The following is a 22,267-nucleotide window of genomic DNA, read 5'->3' as shown; positions in this document are numbered from 1 at the left end:
GCAATTCACCAAACCAATTTATTACATGATCAAGTTTGCAGATTCAGATCGACCAGTAATTGGGGAGGTGTATGAGCAAATGGATAGCATGTTGGGGCAGATTAAAGACATTGTTGAGCCTAGAGATACCACCTTGTACAATTATATTCGTGAAGAGGTGGTAAAACGATGGGATAGCCTAAATGTTCCATTGCATGCATTAGCATATGTTTTGACACCTAAATACTATCATCCATCATGGCTTTCAAAACCAGCACCTGGGGGGGGAGTTAGGAGAAGACCACACCAAGATAAAGAGGTTCACGAAAAATATATGGCTGCATTGAGTAGATTAATCCCTGATGAGGAGGAGGCTGCATTGGTACGGAGACACGTGAGCAACTATACGAGCAGCACTGGTCCATTTTCGAGCATGCATGCAATTCAAGATCGAGAGAATTTTTCTGCTCTTGAGTGGTGGAACATGCATGGAGGGCCTACTCCACTTCTACAGAGTTTGGCATTGCGGGTGCTATCACAGGTGGTAAACACTTCTTCTGCAGAGAGGTGTTGGAGCTCTTATTCTTTCATCCACAGTGTTAAAAGGAACAGGTTGAATTTAGACCGGGCAGAGAGCTTGGTTTATGTTCATTACAACTTGCGATTGTTGTCCCATTACTGTGAAGATGCAAAGTCTAATAAAGACTTGTTGACTTGGGACAAGAATCCAGAGGAGCCCAATTTGGAGGATGGAGTGTTGCGACTAGAGCAATTAGAGGATTCTCTTATCCAGGTATGTCCATTGTGGTATGAATTTTCCAATTTTCCCTTATAAAGAATTCATGTTTTTAATTTTTTTGTTAACTAGTGTTTTTTTTTTGCATGAATTTTTTGAGCGATTCTAGGATGATGACACGGGTGTTGATATGCCACCACCCCCACCCCCATCTGGTCCCTTGGTTTCTACTAGAGGAGGTTCTTCTTCATCAGTTCCAGTGCCACGACTTACACAGGGACCATCTTCTTCATTGCCACCACGTGGAGGCCCGCCATCACGTTCTATTCGTGGTGGAAGGAGGAGAGATTAGTAGATATATTCACAATCTACTTCTTTTTGTCATAGATTACTCATTAGACTTGTAGACTTGTGAATTTGAATTTTGAACCTTTTTGGCTTGGCGGTGACCAAGTGACATATTTTGTAAACATTATTATTTGAATTTTGGACATGACAAATGTTGACAGTTGCTCACTTGCTAGATAAATCATAATATGCTCTATGTTTTATGTTTTATAATATGCTTAAATGTTTTATGTTTTATAATATGCTTCAAAATTTGATGTATGTTTGTAATAGCTAGAATATAGATGATTGTTGTACATACTAGTAACTACAATGGAATCATGGATGCCATATCTATCTTGATTTATGCAAAAATATGCATGTTTTCATGTCTTCTACAATTAATTTGGTATTTGGGATGTTTGTTTTGAGTATAAATGCAAAAAAAATATAAAAAAATATATATATATAGCAGACGCTTCCGCGGACGCTTCGCTCCCTAGATTTTTGGAAAATGACGCTTCCGCGCTCCGCGCTTCCGCTTCGCGCTTCCGCTTCGCTCCGCTTCGTGCAACATTGGGCATGACTATTAAAATTGTAAACATATAAATGTTCAAAACACAAATTTTAAAAAAATTCCTCACATTAAATAAGTATTCAAGCACAAGACAATCTTTACATGATTGCACTAATTGCTAAAACAATTACTTTTTTTTACAAGAATGGTTATGGTATTTTATTAACTGGATGGCAAACAGCCTCGAATTCGGTTACAAGGGGAAGAACATAATTTTGCATGACTGTCCAACAGTAGGAAGAGTTCTCCTACTCTTTTCAGTTTCCTTTTTTTACAATTGAAATAGTGCGCTTTAGCTGCTAATTTCCCGAGCTGAAAGATACAAACAAACTTCTGTAATAAAAGGAAATAAAACATGACTCTTTAAGGGATTGGGTCCCAACAGATTTCCTGGTCTCTGAGAATTGTGCCGGCGTCTAAGAGAACAACCTTGTTTGCCTCACTATCCGCTTCTTTGTTGTTGATTCTTAATATATGGAAGTAATTCAATTTTAGAGACTTGGTCATGCTTTTGATCCTTGCAATAATCCTTGCAAGTTGCAGATCAGCTGGCTTGGAATTGTTCACCACTGTGCTTATGATAACTTGGGAGTCTCCAAAGACGTTAGCCTCATCAAATCCTAACTCTTTGAGGAGTTTGACACCTTGAAAGAGGGCCATCGCCTCAGCTTGTATACTTGAGGAATGGCCTAATCCCCAAGCAAATCTGTGTGGTGGAGAACCTTCTGGGTTGATGATGAACCCTCCCGCGCCAGCAATTCCTGTGTTCCTTTTTGCTGCCCCATCGAAGAAGAGAGAGGGAAGAGGTTGGTTGGACAGCCAGTGCTGAAAGGCTTCTTCGTTTTTCCTGATTTTCGATTCTTTGGTGGGTGGAGGGGAGCTGCTCAATTTTTGGAACTTGAAGTTGAGGGCAGATCCTAAATCTTTGTCCTGCTGATTTAGATTTAGATCATCCCCTTTGTTAGCTAGCCACTCAGCTAGATGGCTTTTCACTAAGTTGACAACTAATCTGTAGTCCTGTTTGTTGCTCTGAAAAATTCTTCTGTTTCTTTCCAACCAAACTTGCCAACTGATAAATTTAGGAAGAGCGCTCCACGCAATTCTGATTGTTTTGTTTTTTGGGGGTGAACCTGGGTATCTGGTCATCCAACCTGCAAACAGATCCAAAATCGAGGTGGGGAAATCGAACTTGTAGTTCCAGGCCTCAAGGAGATCCTGCCAGATGGAGGTTGCATACTTGCACTTGATAATGAGGTGGAGGGCGGTTTCTGAATTTTCTTTGCACATCATGCATCTAGAGGGGCCATGGATGCCTCTTTTCTGGAGCCTGTCTTCTGTGAGGATTTTTTGATGGCAGAGGAGCCAACAGAAGTGATCAATTTTTGGAATTGAGGGGATTTTCCAAATACCAACCCAGGGGGCAGGATTGGGGGGCACATGGGGACTTTCTAGACACTTGATATACCCCTGAGCTACTGTGTAGCCTGCACACGTTGAGCCCCATCCTCTCACGTCCTGCTTGCGCGCGTGTGTGCGAGCCAACCCATGCAAGTTCGAGTAGAGCGTGCCCAGCGCGGGAGGAACAGGAAGCCGCTTCCAACCCGCCCAGGCTTCGTCTTTCCAGATTGACACGTCCCAGAGAGTGTTAATATTATGCTCAGATGTCCAACGCATCAGTTCAGACGTGCCTCTCAGCTCAGCCAGCGGAGGTCTGCCCAGGATGCTGTCCGTCCACAATTGAATTCGTTTACCATTGCCTGGGATCCAGTATGCATAGTTACTTATCAGTGGGGCTATTCTGTTAATGAATAAACTGAGAGGAGATCTAAGATCATTTTTTGGCTGTTCCAGGCATCTGAGCCTCATGCCTCTAAAATATTTTCTCCACAGAGCTACCTGAGCCCAACCTGGTTTAGGTGCTATGATTTTCCATATTATTTTGGCTCCCATGGCTAGATTTTGAGCTCTGAGGTCTTTGAAATTTAATCCTCCTTCATAGGTAGGTTTGGTGACTATTTCCCAATTGACTAGGGAAATCCTCTTTTCATTATTCTTGCCTCCTTTCGAGAAGAAGTGTCTGATTAACTCCTCCATCTTTTTGATGATTCCCACAGGTGCTAGGAGGACTGAGAATTTGAATAATGGATAACTACTCAGCACTGCTTTAATGAGCACTGTTTTCCCAGCGATATTGAGCCAAGAAGCTCCCCAAGCTTGCATTTTGGTTTTGAATTTGTCCAGCTGTGGGTGCCAGTCCTTGTTCAGGGCCCTCCTGTGGAAAATTGGCAGCCCAAGATACTTAAATGAAGACCAGGAGACAGAGGCTGCGAATCCTAGGCATCTGGCTATTGCATTTTCTATTGAAACAGAGGTATTCCAACAGTAAATGTTACATTTGCCCTTGTTTAAAATGCTGCCTGAAACCTTGTTGTAATCATCCAGAACTTCTTAAATTGTAGAGCTGAGTGAAGAGAAGCAGCCCCCAGCAGTATTGTATCATCCGCAAAGAGGGCATGACTGATATTTTTTGCCCCACCGGCAATGCACAGGCCAACGATTTCCTACTCTTGTTGTTTTTTATCTAAGTTGAAACTAAGGACAGAGGCCTGAAGGACAAATAGGAGGGGTGAGAGGGGACATCCCTGCCTCAGTCCTCTAGAGGCTTTGAAAAACTTCGCCGCCCTACCATTCACTAGAGGGGCTATCCAAGGTTCTGAAATGTATGCTCTAACCCAATTGATGAAATTTTGTCCGAACCCCAGTTTATGAAGCACATCAAACAAAAATTTATGCCTAACACGGTCAAATGCATTTGCAAGATCTAGTTTAATAGCCATACCTTTTTCCTTTCAATGAAGGCTGGAGCGGATTGCCTCTTGGACCAGCACGAAGTTATCTACCAGCTGTCTGCCCTGGATGAATCCTCCTTGGTTGTCGGGGATGATTTTGGGTAGAATTCTTTTCAACCTGTTAGCTATCACTTTGGTTATGACTTTGTACCCAATATTTCATAAGGAAATTGGGCGGAATCTGCTGAAAGAGTTTGCTCCTTTCTCTTTGGGGATGAGGGCAAGAAAGGCAGAATTTGTACCTCCTCCAATCTTCTAACAGTCTTGGGACTTTTGAATCATTTTGAGGAACTCCTTCTCAATGATTTGCCAACAAGTTTGAAGAAATATGGCCGTGAAACCATCGGGTCCCGGGGCTTTGTCGGGATCCATTGCGAAAAGGGCCTCCTTGACTTCCTTGTGAGTGAATTTGCTCTCAAGTATCAGGTTCATGTTGGTGGTGATGAGGTTTGGGACAACGTCTAACAGGCTGTCATTATACTCAGTTGATGGCTCCTCCCTGTACAGCTTCCCAAAGTGCTTAGAAGCTGGCTTTTTTATGCATCTAAAATCCTTCAAGACGTTGTTTTCTTCTTTAATTTTCGTGATGGAGTTTCTCCCTTTCCTGGCTTGGGCTTGTTTATGGAAATATGAGGAGTTTCTATCGCCTGATTTAAGCCAGAGACTTCTGGACTTGAGCCTCCAATATTCCTCTTCTGCCAGGCAGGCCTTGTGGAAGCTTTGCTGGAGCCTGGCCTCCTTTTCCAACTCTTCTTTTGTGATTTCCGCTGCTTCAAGATGGAGGTGCTGGCTTTCTAGCTCGATTTGGATTTTTTTCCTTTGTGCAGCGGGGTTGGGTAGGGTCTTGGCCCAATTTTTTAACATGGCTTTGACTCTTCTGAGTTTTTCCTCCCACACGAAGAAGGCTGATCCCTTGACTGGTTCTTTCCAACAATATTTGACCCTATCCATAAAATCTGCCTCTTTAATCCATAGTGAACTGAATCTGAATGGAATAGGCCCCAGGTCTTTAAGGGTCAGCAGTTCCAGGCTAATAGGCTTGTGGTCTGATATGCTGCTGTGGAGGATGCGCGATCTAGCCTCTAATCCGAGGAGCAGGAAGGAACTTTGCACCAGAAATCTATCCAGTCTTGCGGCTATGTGTCTCGGACCAACCCTCTTGTTTGACCACATGTACTTACCAACAGATGGCTTGATATCTATCAGATCCCAGTCTTGCATGAGATCTTCCACTGCTTCCCTTGCCGGATCTCTGACAATACTGCCTCCTCTTTTTTCTGACGAGAGAAGAGTGAGGTTGAGGTCTCCGGCTATGATTATGTTCTCCAGATTTTCTAGATCTGGCAAATTTTTTATGACATCCCAGCATAAAATTTTTTCACCTACATTGTTAGGGGCATATACATTGACCAGACTAAAAGTTTCTTTAGATTCTAAGTGCTGCAATTTTAACAAAATCCAATGAGTGTTCAGGGACTCAAAGATAAGGGAAAACTTATTTGGATTCTAGAGCGACCCAAGTCCTCCTAAAGCTTCGCGGGCAGAGGTTGCATGCGCTCCGTCTTTTTTCCAAAACTTTTTGCTTGCTTGGAGGAAGGCTAGATCCTCCAGTTTAGTCTCCTGGATGAGAAGAATGTCCGGGCCTCCAGTCTTACTAGACTTTTCATTGCTTCTTCCTTTGCTTTGGAGCCCATTCCCCTACAGTTCTAGGAGACTATCTTCATCATTTATTTTTGTTGTGGTGAGCTCCTTTGGAGCTCTGGGTTTGGATCTTCTTCGTTTTCGGGGTTTTTGCTAGGAGTTTCTCTAGCGTTGGCTGGCTGCCCTGGAGCTTGTCTTTGTATGTTTCTTGGTCCCTTTTCTCCTTTGTTGACATTCGGCCTCTTGTGGATCTCCTGGGGGTAGACTATGAAACCCCTATTTCCCCTTCTTCCTCTGATTCCTTGGACTCTTGGGTTTCCTCCTCCTCTTCTGATATCTTCCCTTTGGATCTCTCTGGTCCGTTGTTAGATTTAGGCGGAGAGACTTCTTTCGGAGTTTTTGTCTCCTGGGTGTTCACTATTTCAGATATCTCAAATTTATTCTCTTGGCTATTCATGGGAGGATGCTATGCAGGGCCCGTTTGGGGGGCTCTAGCGTTAGTATTTGTAGCCTTCCTGAAAGAAGATTTGGGTCTTTTTGCCTGGTTCCATCCTTCTTCCTTTCCTTTTTCCTCTACCCCTTTGGACGAGCAATCTCTAACGAAGTGTCCATAGACCTGGCACTTCCGGCATTTGAACGACAGTTGTTCATAGTCCAGCTTCTGGACATGCGTCCAAGGACCTACCCTTATTTTGATGGCTTCTGGTAGACAGACCTCCAGATCCACCTCCACACAAATTCTGGCGTAGTCATACTGATCCTTGTTGTTGGCCCTATCTATGAATTTCCCAAGAGTGTTTCCTATGTGTTTCAGAGAGTCCCAGTTCCAACAGTGCACCGGGAGATTGGGAAGCCTTACCCATACTGGGACCGCAGAGGGCACATCCACCGCCGGATCAAAACCTGGGGTCCTTTTATTCAGGTAAAGCCCTTGAGGCCCCATGAAGTAGGGGCAGTTTCTGAAAATGAGATCCTTGTCTTCTTTTTCTGAAAATTCGAATAGAAAGTAACCTCTTCCGAGGAAGTAGGATGTTACCTTGTTCTTGATCAGCGGAGCCCAATTTCTAGCAACCCAGTTCTCTGTTGATTTCGGAGAGGGCCAAAGACCTATAAACTGACCAACCAGAGCGTGATCTGCCAGAGATAAAGCTACTTGAATCGGACCTTCAGGGGGGAGAGCAATCTCGGGGATGTCTTCAAGTCTTTTCACAAATTTGGCGGCTTCCACAGCTTTCTTCTTGGGAAGAGAGGACAGTAAGGATCTGAAGGCCTCAGCAGCGGAAGACAGAGAAAGGGAGGAGGGCCCCTAGGAGGGATCCGGCTCCTCCATTGCAAGCAGCGGGACAAACCCTAGCCGACCGCAGCCAGAGGCTAGAGCTTTCGGCGGCCAACCCTAGCCGACTGCAGTCTAAAGGCAGAGCCCTCGGCGGACCCGCCCGCAGGGATCGGAGAGAGCAGGAGCGGGCAGGCGCACAGGGATCTAGATCTGCAAGGTGTGGATCTCGCGAGTTGCAAAGCTGAGCGGGTGCGCGCAACAACTCGAAAAAAGCTAGCACCAATATTAGTGACTAATCGCTAAAATAATTACTAATATACGATATAAACCTTAATTTCATGACGAAGTTTTCTAAAGGAGGGGTGTATGTAATAACCCACCTCGAGTTATAGGGAACATAGAAATATCAGCATGCATATGATAGCTACATATGCATGTATCGCATGTACTGCACTAGTACACATCTGGTTAATATTGGAAAATATCTAAGTTTAAGGTAATGAATTGATTATTGAAATAAATTCCCAACTGACCAGAATATATCGAGTTGGGTACTTGATAGGTATATCATCATTATATATATAATTAATGCATTAATAAAAATAGGATAAATACAATGGATTATGAATTAAATGTATTTGATTTATAATTGAAGTAAATAAAGTAATTTATTAACTTTTAAATAAAGTGATTTATTTAACTCACAAATAAAGTAATTTAATTTAAATATAAATTAAATCAAACAAGATAATAATAATTCATAAACTAAATAAATAACTATATCCAACGCTCCATTACATTTTATACATACAATTGCCTCTAAACAAAAGAAGGGGATTCTAGAAAGCAAGAGACCGACAACAAAGGAATGGGAGACATTGATAAGTTTGGAGACAGTAGACGTTGAGGGGAATATAAGGAGAATTAGGAGTGCATGAAGGGGACAGTTCTTGTTTTTCTGGTCTCACAGACGCAGGAGGAATTATCAAGAGAATCACAAAAAAAGAGAAACTTGAGCAATTGTTTATAGGGTTTTGGGCATGGGGACCAGAAGACCTCAAATACAAAGTCTTCTAGATATAGGAACTGGATAGGTTGATCCCAAATAGGATGGGAGGAAACAGTTGGTTTGGTAGCAAATTCGGAGCAACAACAGCCAGAATTCACCCCAAACGGGATTTCCAAGTAAGTATCTACATTTAAACTTCTTTGTAACAGTTCAATTTCCAAATAATTTTAAAATTAGGCATTAATTTGTTAAAATTAGGTTAATATTTACTGTATGGTTAATTGTAAAAATTATTGGGCACTAAAGGAGGGAATTCGACCCCTTGGAAAGGCTATAAATATAGGCAACTTTGACTCATTAGTCACTCATTCGATCTCTCTCATGTAAGAAGTTTGATATGAAGCTAGGAGAAAGAAGAAAGGAAGAGTGAAGGTCTAGAAGGTAAGGAGAATCCAAGAAGAAAAAAAGAAAGTTTGTTTTTAGGCTATCTCTCTCACACGTGCGAAAACTAGGGTTTCTACAACTCCAAGGAAGGTCGAAATTGTAGGTTCAGATTGCAGGATATCAAGTTGCTAGAAGAGCGAATACTCAAAATTGACTTCATTGACCTTGGAAAGACATTATCTTGCTCAAAGGAGGATCTCTAGGAGAACTGCCTTGGGTTGGAATTAGGGTTTCTGCAGCAGCTACTAGATCAAAATTGCAGGACGAGGTTGCAGGGTTGAAGTTGGGGTTGAAGTGTTGAAGCAATATCAAACCTTATTGATCTAATCCTATTGGAAGAGCTTCTTGGAGGGCTAACTTGGTGCTTGGAGAAGGACTCAGCCTAGGGTTTGCGTCTTGGTTGTCTCATTAGCAACAAATTCTATACGAAGAGATTTTTCTGGGTTTTCCCCTTAGAGGAGTTTTTCCTTGGCTTGGAGCCTAATTTTGTGTCCATTGTTCTAATATTCCTAGTGGAAATATTAAGTGATAACAACGGTGAAACCTCAAACATGCAACCAAAAATTAAAACACATGCAAAAATATTAGCACACCAGAAATTCACAGCAAGAATGTTGAGCCATTTTATTAACTTGATCAAATGGAGTACAATGAGTAGGAATAGGTGAAACTGGGCTTGCTATAGCAAAATAGACAAATCCCAGGTGAGAAGAGGGTTTCCTAAGTGCTAGGAAAGTGTCTCCTACATCCCATGCGTTGGCCTAGTAAATTCTGCTACTTCTGGCTAGATTGGAACAAGTGTTTGAACCCTCTGGAGTGATCAAAAAATTATGAAACTTTCGTTGTAGACTCCTCAGAATAGACCCACGAAAACCCAGGAAGGGTTTGAGCTCCTTCCAACCATGTCGGGACGTGTCTTCTAGAGTGAATTCCTCCTTAGCCTAACAATTCGCACTGCCTGGAAATTCTTATCTAATTGGGTGCCAAAAATCTCAAGAAATCCTCCCTAAATTTCCCCTAGTGACTCCTTGCAAAAATCAACCGAAATTCCTTGGCTCCTTCACCACTTCAATTTATCTCCCTCACTACCTGCGCAAGCCCTACCAGTCAGCCTCTGCGCACTAGCTAGACATGAGAAATTCGGCCTGTGTGATACCCTCAAGCTCAGCCCTGCAATCCACTGAAAGTATCCAACAATAACCCCGTAGAATGATTGTCCAAAATCTCGGAACTTGACTTGCACTGTAACTGCCTCTCCAAGCAGTGCAAGTTTCTCTCTCTGCGCCCAGTCTGCTCTAAAAACCAGTTCGAACCACCTGTGAATTGCTCCATACAACTCCAAAATGGCGATGAATCTCTCCTAGGGTGACACTCTAGGTTCACTGAAGGTAGAGTTGGAAATTTCTTCTTGGAAACTCCCTTGTGCTAGCAGCACCTTTGTTGACTTGGCTCAACAACTCAAGCGAATAGTGATATAATTTTCAGATTGAAAAAAAGCCCCAAAATGAGGTAGCTCTCTCCTATTTATCTTGGCTGCCTCCCTTCCCTTGTGGGCTCCACCAATTCGACCCCTTTGCCTTCTTTCTCCCTCCAATTCGACTTGCCTCCAAGGGAGTTTGAATTTCTCTCTCTTGGGGTGGCCCCCACACTCCACTAATTTCTAAATTTTCTCCCATCCTCCTAATGTTTGCCCAAAATTTCTCCTAACTCCCCAAAATTGCAAAACTGTGTGGATGCCTTGATAAAATTTAATTGGAGGGAACATTACAATTGTCTTTACTACTTTGCTCTTGATAATTGTTTGATGAAGAAGAACTAATAAAGAAAAACACAAGAAGATAAATAAAGTTCACAAGAAATTATTAATGTTAAGGAAAATCTAAATTAATAGCTGCCACATTGCATTGTCCAACACTTAACACCAACTTTTGGAAGTGCATCATTTTTATTTGTTTCTAATATATGAAAGAGACTCTTACATACGTGCGAGTTGTGGATAGATCTGCTTGGACAAAGCTTTCAAAAACTGATTCCCATTTGCTCGGATCAATTCCTACAAAGAAGAATAAAATGACTCCGGTTTAGTCAAGTAACAAGTCAAAAAGAAATGGGAATAAAAGAACAATGTATCTAAGCCTTGAAAAAGAGTTATGATATCATGGCAACTTGATTCAAGAAATAAGCACTAATACATCTGCATGGAAGTTACAAAGATCTGCTTCCAGGTTCAAGGATGAGTAGTTCATACCACAACCTGTATCTTCAACTTCAAACCAGACTGTTATTTTTTCTTGGCTTGGGTATGTTTTCTTCTCAGATTGCCCAAAACTCAATTTTCTGGAAAACCACGAGTCTCTTCCATTTTCAGATGCTCCATCTGCTTTCTTATTTACAATAAAATTTTCACACCAGGCTCGCAATATAATATGCCCCGCTGTTCATGCAGATCACTGTAAGTATGGCTGGCCTGAACTGGAGAAAGCATGAGATGAAAATTGATTTCTAGCAAAACACTAATATGAAAGACCATGCAATTATCTGGGATAGAGATAACAAACAAAAAACTGAAAATTTTCCAACTAGTACACGCATTTGATTCCATGACTGCAATAATTGAAATAGGAATAAGAATTACTTCTTCTGTGTAATAATCTCTAATCCTCCACAAATTCTATTTTTATGATGCCATTGTTAAGTATAAGATATTCCGTATTACATATTCAGAAAGGTGCTGAGACACGGAGTGTGTGCACCTGATCACAAGAATGAACCATTCTGAAAATATAAGAAACCATCTTCCTAGATCAGACAATATGGCATTTGTTATTGATAGAAGCACGACATATGAATGAAAAGCCCAACTCTGACCACCATAATGATAGGTAGAATGCCCAACACCATGATGACAATTCAAGGTTTTGAAGGTTTTGAAGGTCTGACATGTGATGAAAATCAAACATATACCACTTGTGCAAATACGAGGGGTAACACTACCCAAATCATGAAAACGCTCAACAACAAAAAAAAAGTGGGGTATTCTTTAAAAAGTGGTCAAAATTGTGACAAAAAAAATTCTTGTGGAAAATTTTAAAAAAGCCATAACTGCATCATCTTTTGTCAGAATTTCTATTATTACAACATTTTGAAAATCCCACAGCCATTTTGTACTAATGGCATTGATCTGGTAGAAATTTGAGCATTTTGTCAAAAGATAATTTCTCCTAAAACTAGGACACCCTTAAAATATGCACTAAATCCTAGATCTGGGTTTTGGAACCTCCTAGATCTTCCTCAAGGTGACACATACCATCAACAAGCATGATAAAATGTGCAAAGTACCTTCCAAAGTGGTTCCTCAAATCAAGCAAGTGGATCCATGACACAAGGCCTCAACATGTGGAATGTGAATAATACTCAACCATCTCCATGAAAAGAAGTGACAACCCCCTCTAATTAAACATTATGCATCAACATGTGTGCACAATAATCCTCAAAATGGCACATGCAGACCAATAAAACATGAGGAGTCACAAATCCAAGTAAGAGTAAGTCAAAATATTTCATGAACCCATACACGAACTCATCATGAGCCGCACCAACTCGTCAAGGAGGAGAACAACTTCATCAAAGCATGCATGAAGTGAGGAAAATTGTGCTTGTACCTCCAAATGGGGCCAAGAAAAAAAAACACACAAGGTGGTGTCATACTACATGTAATCTACAAGTAATCCATCCACGTGAATATCATCCATAAGAGCTAGGGAATCGGAGAAAAGGAGCTCTAACCATGCCCATATTCTTCCATCCAAGTAACAAGCCCATGTGTAAGCAAGTGAGCATATACCAAGTGCTCTATGCCATGATGGAGACTACCAAATAATCAAAGACAATGTAATGTCTACTTAGCCCAAAAATGCAAGGGAATTCCACCAAGGGCTCCATATGTACTCATGTCCAATCATTGTAAGGAGTGAAGACTAGAACATCACATGATTAAGTGTAATGCTATCTCTATGATAAGCAAATGTACCAAGCAATACATCATCAAAACCTCTAGCACATCATCATCCATGTCATTAACTATCCACAGAACCAAGTGGACACCCTAACTCTCCAAAGCTCTTTGTGATGAAAATTACAAGGTGGTGAAAAGAGTCACTAGCATATGCCTCATATAAAATGAGGGGTAATATTGAGGAGGTAAAAAATGTAATATTTTATGTATTCCTTGGAGATGTAATGGATCGAGGAAAACAATTTATCATTTTATTGTAAAAAGAGTTGAGCTCAAACCTGTATAAGGGTTTGTTCTCTCCATTTGATTGATGGTTGGATTTGGGGGGCTATACCTTATTGAGATTTTGTTGAAGATCTTGAACACAAATGAGAGTTGTAGTTTCTTCTATTATTGAGGTATATCTGCTTTAGTTTTATTCCTGAATATTTAATTTGAGAATACTTGCATCAAGTGTGATGTAGGGCTGAAATAATACAGGTAACATAATACCTCATTAAGAACATTGTTCCTTATTTATAAGAGAAAATGTGTGGTTCATTCCCCTCTAAGCCTTCGTATTTTATTATTGGAATCTGTTCATGTATCTTTTGCCTTGATTCGAGCAAATTACATCTTTACAAATCCATCAAGAAATAAACTCCCTTGCATATTTGTGATGTCCCCTTGATTCTAGTATTCACAAGCTATTTTCTGCATTAATGGACAACAAGAAATGATTGACTATAGGTTCTTGATTAAGATTATATTCGCTCTTAACCTCATAGTAATTTCCCTTAGGATTTGATCCTTGATTACAAGTGGCCAAAGGATTTGATACTATCTTCCCATCGCCCTTTATATAGTCTTTCACTTTTAATCTGGTTTGCTAAAGTTAACCTTTTTTCACCTTGAGCCATCATGACATGACTTTAGCAGTCCTGTGTTAGGGAAGTCCCCCTTGAGTTGGAGAAGAGCCAGCATAAAGAGTGGAACTAGGTTGTTGTGGTGACATTGGATAACCCCTCCAAGTTTCCCATAAGCTAGCAATACTCTTTTGGACTTCAACTTTAAATTGCTAGTTTGTAAGGTAAAACCTCCTACAATATAGAACTATGTTTGATGGACACTTTGGCCATATGTTAAGAGATAAATTTCCTACTAATATACGATCAGCTCAAGATTAGGTTTATCAATATTGAAGAAAACATGCTTTCTACTAAGGCGGATCTTTTGGGCTCTTCAAGAGCATCCACCTCCAAGGAAAAAACAAAGCTAAGGGCCTTAAACTCATTACTCAACTAAACCAACTTAAGATCTCATCACAGACTCAAATGAAAAGTTTGAGAAATTGTCCACTATCTTGATCCAATCATAGAATGCTTATTAGCAGAGATATCAACAAAATCAATATCAACCAACATGAACAGCAGGTGGAATAGACTTCGTGGTTCAATTGTGGTTTGTTGTGTTAGCTTGTGAGTTGTGAATCACCAACTCCCTGCTAAGGAGGAAGGGCCCTCCTCTTTAGCAAGGAATTTTGTGTTAGCAAGGTAGTGTAGCAGTTCTATTTTAATTTACTTGCATATTATATTTGATTTTGTTTAGCTATCACTGTTACAAACTCTAATTGATGTGTTGCAGTTACTTATTATTAACTAGTTTGCAGAATACTTGATATAGATTACCTGTGCGACAACATAGTTCATGGATTGATCCCTTTTTCAGACGTGTGTTACTTCTATTCAATTGTTGCTACAATTTATGAGAGAATGCTAAAACAGTGTTAGACTGATTGTTGTATACCTGTTATAGTCTGTTACACAGTCAATGGCTTGATGGTTGCAATTGGTTTTGCTGATTGTGTGGTTGCATTTGAATGGTTTATGTAATTTCCTTCCAAGAGTTCTATTTCCTTTTCCCGCAAAGCATGGTCTAGAATAATGGAGTGATGTTTATTCTGAAAGAGAGAATTCCATTTCAGTATTGTGTGCAGAGTGATTAAAATGCTCGAGGGTTTGACAGTGATAATTTTGGTGTGAAATGTTACCGCGGCCTGTGTTTTGATTGAATGCCATAATCTTAGAAAGAGAGTTTGGTATTGATCAATGTTAGTTATTAGGTGCTACTTGCATATATTTTGCACAATAACCTTGAAATAAAAATACCTGCCGTGTTTGAGAATTTATGTGTATGTAATTAATTTTTTCTAATTAAAAGACAATAAATTCACCCAACAGTAGGGAGAATGGAAGTCAGTTTCCTATTTAAATCACTTTTTTTATTAATGAATTTCTACTTCATAACTGCATGATAGATTCTGGGATTATCGTGTCTTGTAAATATTTATTTAGAGAAATATGAAGAGACAAAGGTGAGTAGAAAGAACTAGGGAACCTCTTGGCAGATGAAACCAAAGGTCATTTCTCAATGTATTTACACATGTGGCTCTTGTTAATAAAATTATTCATGTGTGGAGTTATTCAAGCTTGTCCTATCAATGCTATCAAAGCCTTGTTAATTTTTTATAACTCCATGATCTTACATGTTGCTTTCCTTCGCCCTAGCATGACCTTTCCCATTACATGTTCCTACTTCCAACTCACCAAGTGAACATAGAAAGGGAAATCTGCATGCTATCCCTTTCCGTGCATTGAGATGAGCTCACATCTGAACAATCTTGACTTGCAATCACATAATTATGCCCCAAATCAATATCTAAGCCTCCAAATCTCTTCGTGCATAGGCTCTTACAGTTTATGTGCATTTTCTGTTGTCTAAATGAGTTTAGAAAAGACATTTTCTAAGTTGAACAGTTATGGTCCTACTACCCCATGTTACCGCCCAGATTAGTATCCTTGGCAAGGTCTGACGAAGGTACTAAATGATAAACACATAGGAGAGGTACCTATTGTCACTTCAATGCAATCTCCTCTCACTTTAGGCTAGCATCTAAAATGACATGGGCAATATACCAATATAAACACATTTCACCAACAATATCAAGAGACTAGTGCCTAGAAACACTACGTATGATGAAAATTAGGAGTTAAAATGAAATAAAATGCTAGGCATGATATATGATATATAACTACAAAAAATATAAAGCAATATACAAAATTGACTCAAAATACCCAACAAATAGTTACCTTTGATGCTTGAGAGTGAGGAAAAGGTACAAATACCAAGTGAGGTGAATTATCCTTGACTGCCACTTGAATTGTAACCTGATTTGGACAATATTCCCGCTCTCCTACACTCCCAGATCCCCAAAATAAACAGAAAAAAAACAAAAATACTAGATTTGGATTGTCTTTGAAGCAACCTGGGAGTATGGAAACACACTAGGACGATGGATCCTTGGGTGCTTGAACTTGGGGACTGAAAAGCAATGAGAGTACAGCATAAATATGAATAAAATGCAAGTAATTGACAAGTTAAACAATATGATCCTAACTTGCATGAAAAGGGGTTCAATCCCTCTTGGGTCAAAATTGAAAAGTGCCCTAATCAAGATAAAACATTTTGCATCACTTAAGGTAGCCTTAAACACTTTCAAATACTGAATATATGCAATAAAAGCACTTCAAAAATGTAATTAGGGATTTAAGGGTTTAGAAAAAACCCCTCATGAAACCCTAAGCAAGGAGCCTTACCATTTCCTGAGAAGATATTGCTGTAAAGAAAATTTAGAATTGTGAAGACACATTCAAAACCCTCACAATGATGTTAGATTAGCCTTGAATGCATAAAACAAGAGGGTTGTTTGTCCTTGAGCCTATAGATCATCAATATGGCACAGATCCCAATAAAATTGTCTAGATTCAAAAATATAATCTGTCAACTTTTTCTAGACAATAAATGAAATATATTCCATGGTTTATTTTTTTATTTTTGATGGTTTAACATTTTTCAATAATATGAATAAATAAAATACAACAAGATTTTTGTAAAAAATGGTTGGTCGTGGATTAGAGCTTAAGTGCCTAATCTCAACTAGGGCTATTGGGGTCAAGATGAATACCTCTCTTAAGTTAGTTATCCAATGCTTGCGGGTTAGGGCAAAGAAGTAGAACCCTAGAAGTTAAAATTATCTCTATTTAATCAAGACAAGCTATGAAACCAAGTCCTAGAAGGGATCCTCCAAGGGGAAAGCCTTCAACCATAAGATCAACTATGTAATGAAATAAAATTAAACCCTTTTTAAGGAACCTTACGGTATGACCCAATAAGGAATTGTAATCCTTACATCACAAAAGCAAAGGAGAAGTGAGAGATTTATGCTAGACGCCTCCTTCCAAGCGACAAACTTGCCCTTAAAATGGATCAATCTTGATAGCCTCGTAGTAGTCTATAATTAATAATAAAAAAATTGCCTTTAAAAAATATGTAGAATAGCCAAGAAAAAGAAACTTTTAACTCAACACCAAAGTTTGATGAAAATAATTTTATTTTGGAAAAATGATCTCAACAATTCACAAAGATTTGGTACGAGAGTGAGCTTTCTATTTATATAAGAGGCTCTCAACATCTCTCTTTGTTAGGTCCCTTTAATACTAGTGTATCCCCCTTATTGTTATTGTTGTGCCCATGTAGCCCCCATATTGTTATTGTTGTGCCCCATAGAAGCCCACTACTGTTATTATTGTGCCCTTACATTATTATTGTTATGTAGGTTCTGATTATATTGTGACCCCTTAGATTCCTATATATACAAAGGAGGTCTTTTCATTTGTATCATCCAAGAATTGTTCATTTATGTAATGTGAAGGAAAATTCCCCCTCGAAAAGGATAATTTTTAGGTCGTTGATCTATCTATTTGTGAGCTGATTGCATAACATTTGGTATCAGAGCTTTGGACTCTAGGGTTTCGTTGCTTCAAACAGGACATCGTGGCATTTCCACTATAACTTTTTTTCTATGAATATTCAGACGCTGAAATTGCAACCACATGGAGTTGAAATCTTAGTGAACTTTGGACCAGAATTTCAGATCTTAGTTCCCTATATTTTCGGAGATATGACCTGAGGAAGTTAAGGTTTTTGCAGGCTCCAGAATTCAGTCTCAAACAGATGACCTAGGGAAAATCGTCATAACTTTCGTTTCAGGCATCAGATTTGAATTCTGTAAAAAGTGGCAGAAAGAGCATGGACTGTAGTTTGTCGTGTTTCAATTTCATGGGTGAAGGTTGAAACAGTGACACGTTGCATTCTATACAAATTCGCTCTAGTGAACTAGTCCATAATCAGGTCATCGTGGGAGATTTGGCATAAATCCTCCTTGAAGAATCCAATCTCGATCAGCGTTGTGGGGTTGGAAAGAAGATTCTGAGGGCTACCACAGGTAGAAAGTTCAAAACTTGGAGATCTGAATTATAGAGTTACAACTGTTTCAAGATTGAGCTCCTAAAAGTAAGAAAAAGGTGTGTATTTTGTTTTAAAAATTACATAACTTTTGTTTGAAAAATCAGTTTAAAGAGATTCGAAGGGCATATTGAAGCATATATATAATATTGGGTTCTAAAATTCCTCCCAAACAAAAGAATTCTACACCCATTAAGCCCTCTGAAAGCTCTACTATGACACATGAAGAGGAAGAATTGCAACATGATATATCAAAATTATAGGACCAAGTGCAACAAATTTCGCTCTCATAAAGAGCAACCAAAGATGAACTAAAAGGGGACATGGATGGTTTAAAATCATAAATAAAAAGTGACATGGATGGTTTAAAAGGCGACATGAATGGTTTAAAAACAGACATGGAAGGTTTGAAGGAAGGTTTGACAAAGTTGTTGCAAGAAAGGCTTCCCGGTGGTGACAAGGTAATCCATGAAAATCATGATGAGGACAAAAGGAATATGAATTACGATTTTAGAGAGTCCAATGGGAGGTTTAAGAACCACCACATTTCAAAGATCGATATGAGGAAGTTTGATGGCAAGGATCTAGTAACATGGATACTACAGATAGAGCAATATTTTGATCTACAGGATGTGCAACCCTCTCAAAAGGTACGTATTACATCTTTATATTTAGAGCCCAATCATTTTGTATGGTATAGATGGCTTTGTTCTCGTAAACCACTTGTCACCTTGTCAATTTTTACTGAAGAAATGATAGCACATTATGAAGATACAAAGAACAACACCTTCTTTAGCCAATTGATAAATCTCAAACAAAAGGGTTCAATGGCGGAGCACATTGAAAAATTCCAAAAATTGAATATTAGGGTAACTGATATTCCAGAGGAGCTTAGGATTAATGTCTTCACAGGGACTTCAAAAGATAACATCCAACATGAGGTTCGCATTGATTCATTGGAGAAGGCATTCAGGGTGGCAAGAAAAGTTGAAATCAAAATTATGGCAACAAGGAAGTCTACCACTCACAACTATAAAGATGGAAGTGATGTTGTTCCTAGCCTTCCACAACCTACATGGTTGACACCACAACAATTGGAGGAAAAAATAGCAAAAGGGCTTTATTACAGTTGTGATAGCAAATACACTAAAGGTCATAATCTAAGTTGCAGGAAACGTGGGGCTAGGTTCTGTTTCTGGCCGAAAACGAAACGGAAACAAGGAAACTCGTACCGTATAGCCCGGAAACTCGTTTATGGCCATACTGGCCTGTTTCTCGAGGTGGAAATGTGGCCAATACGGCTGGAAACGAGTTCCCTAGTCGTACAACAGAGTTTCCTCATGCAACTTGACTTTTTCTCGTTTTTTTTTATTATTTTGTCTTATAATTTTTTATTAAGCGACTAAAGTGACTTCTAGTTGCTTCTAGATGCCTCTCTCAAGTTATAAAAGTGACCCTCGCCTCATTCTCTCATCACACAATTGAGCAAGTCGTTTCTCTTGGAGACTGGTGATTTTAGCAAAAGGAGAAGAGAGGAAGAGAATTGTGGTTTCAACTAGGGTATTTTCAGTAATGAGCAAAGAAAATTTCAGCAGCAAGAGAAAGAGATTTCAACCACAGATTTGGAGTGCAGAGTTTTCGGCTACGACATTCTTGGCTTTTGGGTCAGCTACAACCATATTTCTCTTGTCTTTTCTGGCATTTTGGGGTAGCTTCAACTATGGAAAATTAATTTGGGTAAGCAACATTCATTTTCTTAGTTTTTTCTTACTATTTCTTCAATTTTTCAAGGGTTTATGCTACCAAAAATATGAAAAACGTTTTTTATTTACAAATTTGTTTTATTTATTTATTTTTGCAGCAATGGCTTCCAACCAAAGTGCAGCTGCAAGATCAAGCCCCAGGACCAACCGAAGGGCTGAATATTATCCTCTTTGGAGGCATGTTCAAAAGCTTCAAGAATGTGGAGGTGGTGGCTCATGGGAATGGCGATGTAATCTTTGCAATAATTCGCACAAGGGCTCCTACCCAAGAGTGAAGGTACATCTTTTGATGGAGGAGGACAAGGGGTTGTGAGTTGCACAAAAATAGCAGACCCATTGGCAAGGGGGGCATATCCAAGAGAGCAAGATGAGGCAGATGTTATTAAGAGAAGGCATGATGAGCTTAGTTAAGCTACTCCTCAAGCTCCATCTAACATTGAGCCAAGGATTGTAGTTGAAGCAAGAAAGAGGAGAGTCGATGCCACTCAACAACATGAACATCCAACACCCAAAAATACCAAAGGGGCATCCCCTTTAGTTCAGGATAGCAGAATTGCTAAATTGGTGAATGTGTAAGCGAGAGAAGAAATTAATTCCAAAGTGGCTAGGTGCATTTATGCATGTGGTATCCCATTCAATGTTGTTCGCTCTCCTTACTGGAAAGATATAATAAGGGCAATTAACAAAGCTCCTCAAGGGTACAAGGGGCCCAACTATGAGAAAGTCAGAACTCAGCTTCTCAAAAATGAGAAGTAGCTTGTGGAGGATATTTTATCACCAATTCATTCTTCTGGGACTAGCTCTGGGGTTACCATAGTCTCGGATGGATGGACAGATACAAGGCACAGACCATTGATAAATATCATTGCCACTTCCCCCAAAGGAGCAATGTTTATCAAGGCGGAAGGCTACCCAGGAGAGGTAAAAGATGCACAGTTCTTTGTTGATCTTATTATAAAAGCTATTGAACAAATAGGGCCTAAAAAGGTGGTGCAAGTTATCATGGATAATGCACCAGTTTGCAAAGCTGCAGGTTTAATTATTGAGGGGAGGTATGACCACATCTTTTGGACACCATGCATTGTCCATAATCTAAATTTGATCTTAGAGGAAATCAACAACAAAGTTTCATGGATAAAGGAAATCACAAGGGAAGCAAGGGTGATTGTCAAATTCATCACCAACCACCACCAATCTCAAGCCACATTTTGAGAGTACTCCAAATTGGAGTTGTTAAAAGTTGTTGAGACAAGATATGCCTCAAACTTCCTAATGTTGCACTGCCTTGTTGAGGTTAAGCATGCATTAGTTTCTATGGTGGTGAGTCAACTTTGGATTGACTGGAGACAAGTAGATTCAGAGCGGGGATATATGGTGCGTAGATTGTGCCTTGATGAGGATTGGTGGAGCAAGATCGATTTCTTGCTAAAGTTCACAACCCCTGCATTTGAGCTTCTTCGGAGTGCTGACACTGACCAACCTTTCCTAGGAGAGGTATATGATGGCATGGATTCCATGGTTGAGAAAACTATGGAAATCATTTCGCAAGAGTCTCCATAACTTTTGTTTGTTGATGATCATTTTGTTGGTTTAGTCAAGAAAATCATTGTTGATAGGTGGACCAATTTCAACACTCCATTGCACACTTTAGCACATGCCTTGAACCCCAAATTTTATGATGAGGAGCTTATTTCTCAAAGCAATGGGAAGAGGAAGGCACCCCATAAGGATAGAGAGGTGGCTAATGGGGTGAAAAAATCCCTTATGAGAATGTTTCCTACTCATTTACATAGGGAGGTAAAGGAAGAATTTGCCAGTTTTGTTGCAGGAATAGATGATTATGCAGATATATCAGCTTTGGAGGAGAGAAGCAACATGAATCCAGTTAGGTCGTGGATTTGTCATGGAGCAAATGGTGTACATTTGCAAAACCTTGCCATTCGTATTCTTTCACAAGTGGCAATCTCTTCATCAACAGAAAGGAATTGGAGCACTTATGGTTTTATTCATTCTGTGAAGCACAATAGGTTGGGCTCAGAGAAGGCAGAGGATCTTGTTTATGTGCACTCCAACCTTCGCCTTGCATCTCATAGGGGTCCAAAATACAATAGTGGCCCTTCTAAGAATGGGATGTGGATGCAGAAAGTCCTGATTTGGATCTCTCTCTTGCTGCCCTGAATATTGAGGTCCAACCTGGAAGTGGAATTGGCCCATCATCTTCTTCAGCACCACCATCCACTGTTGAGCATGCTTTTGCTTCTATTGTTGATGAGGATTAGTCTTTTGTCTCTATAGTTCTTGCAGCCTT

General features: G+C 39.7%; 1 protein-coding gene across 2 annotated transcripts in view; it reads right to left on the bottom strand.

Moving 5' to 3' along the window:
- LOC149225302 (histidine kinase 1-like) overlaps nt 1-22,267 on the bottom strand; it is a 493,646-nt gene that overhangs the window by 152,806 nt on the left and 318,573 nt on the right. For both annotated transcript variants that reach the window (XM_089377050.1, XM_089377051.1), the window contains exons 8-9: nt 11,087-11,272; nt 10,822-10,891 (exon numbers count right to left, since the gene is read on the bottom strand). In XM_089377050.1, coding sequence (XP_089233176.1) covers nt 10,822-10,891; nt 11,087-11,272 — 256 coding nt within the window. The remainder of the gene's footprint in view (nt 1-10,821; nt 10,892-11,086; nt 11,273-22,267) is intronic.

The sequence above is a fragment of the Pinus tabuliformis genome, chromosome J, assembly GCF_031772625.1.
Source record: "Pinus tabuliformis cultivar Carrire ecotype Pingquan chromosome J, CPIR1, whole genome shotgun sequence".
Taxonomy (NCBI): Eukaryota; Viridiplantae; Streptophyta; class Pinopsida; order Pinales; family Pinaceae; genus Pinus; species Pinus tabuliformis.
This window is presented reverse-complemented; position numbering and strand designations above follow the sequence as displayed.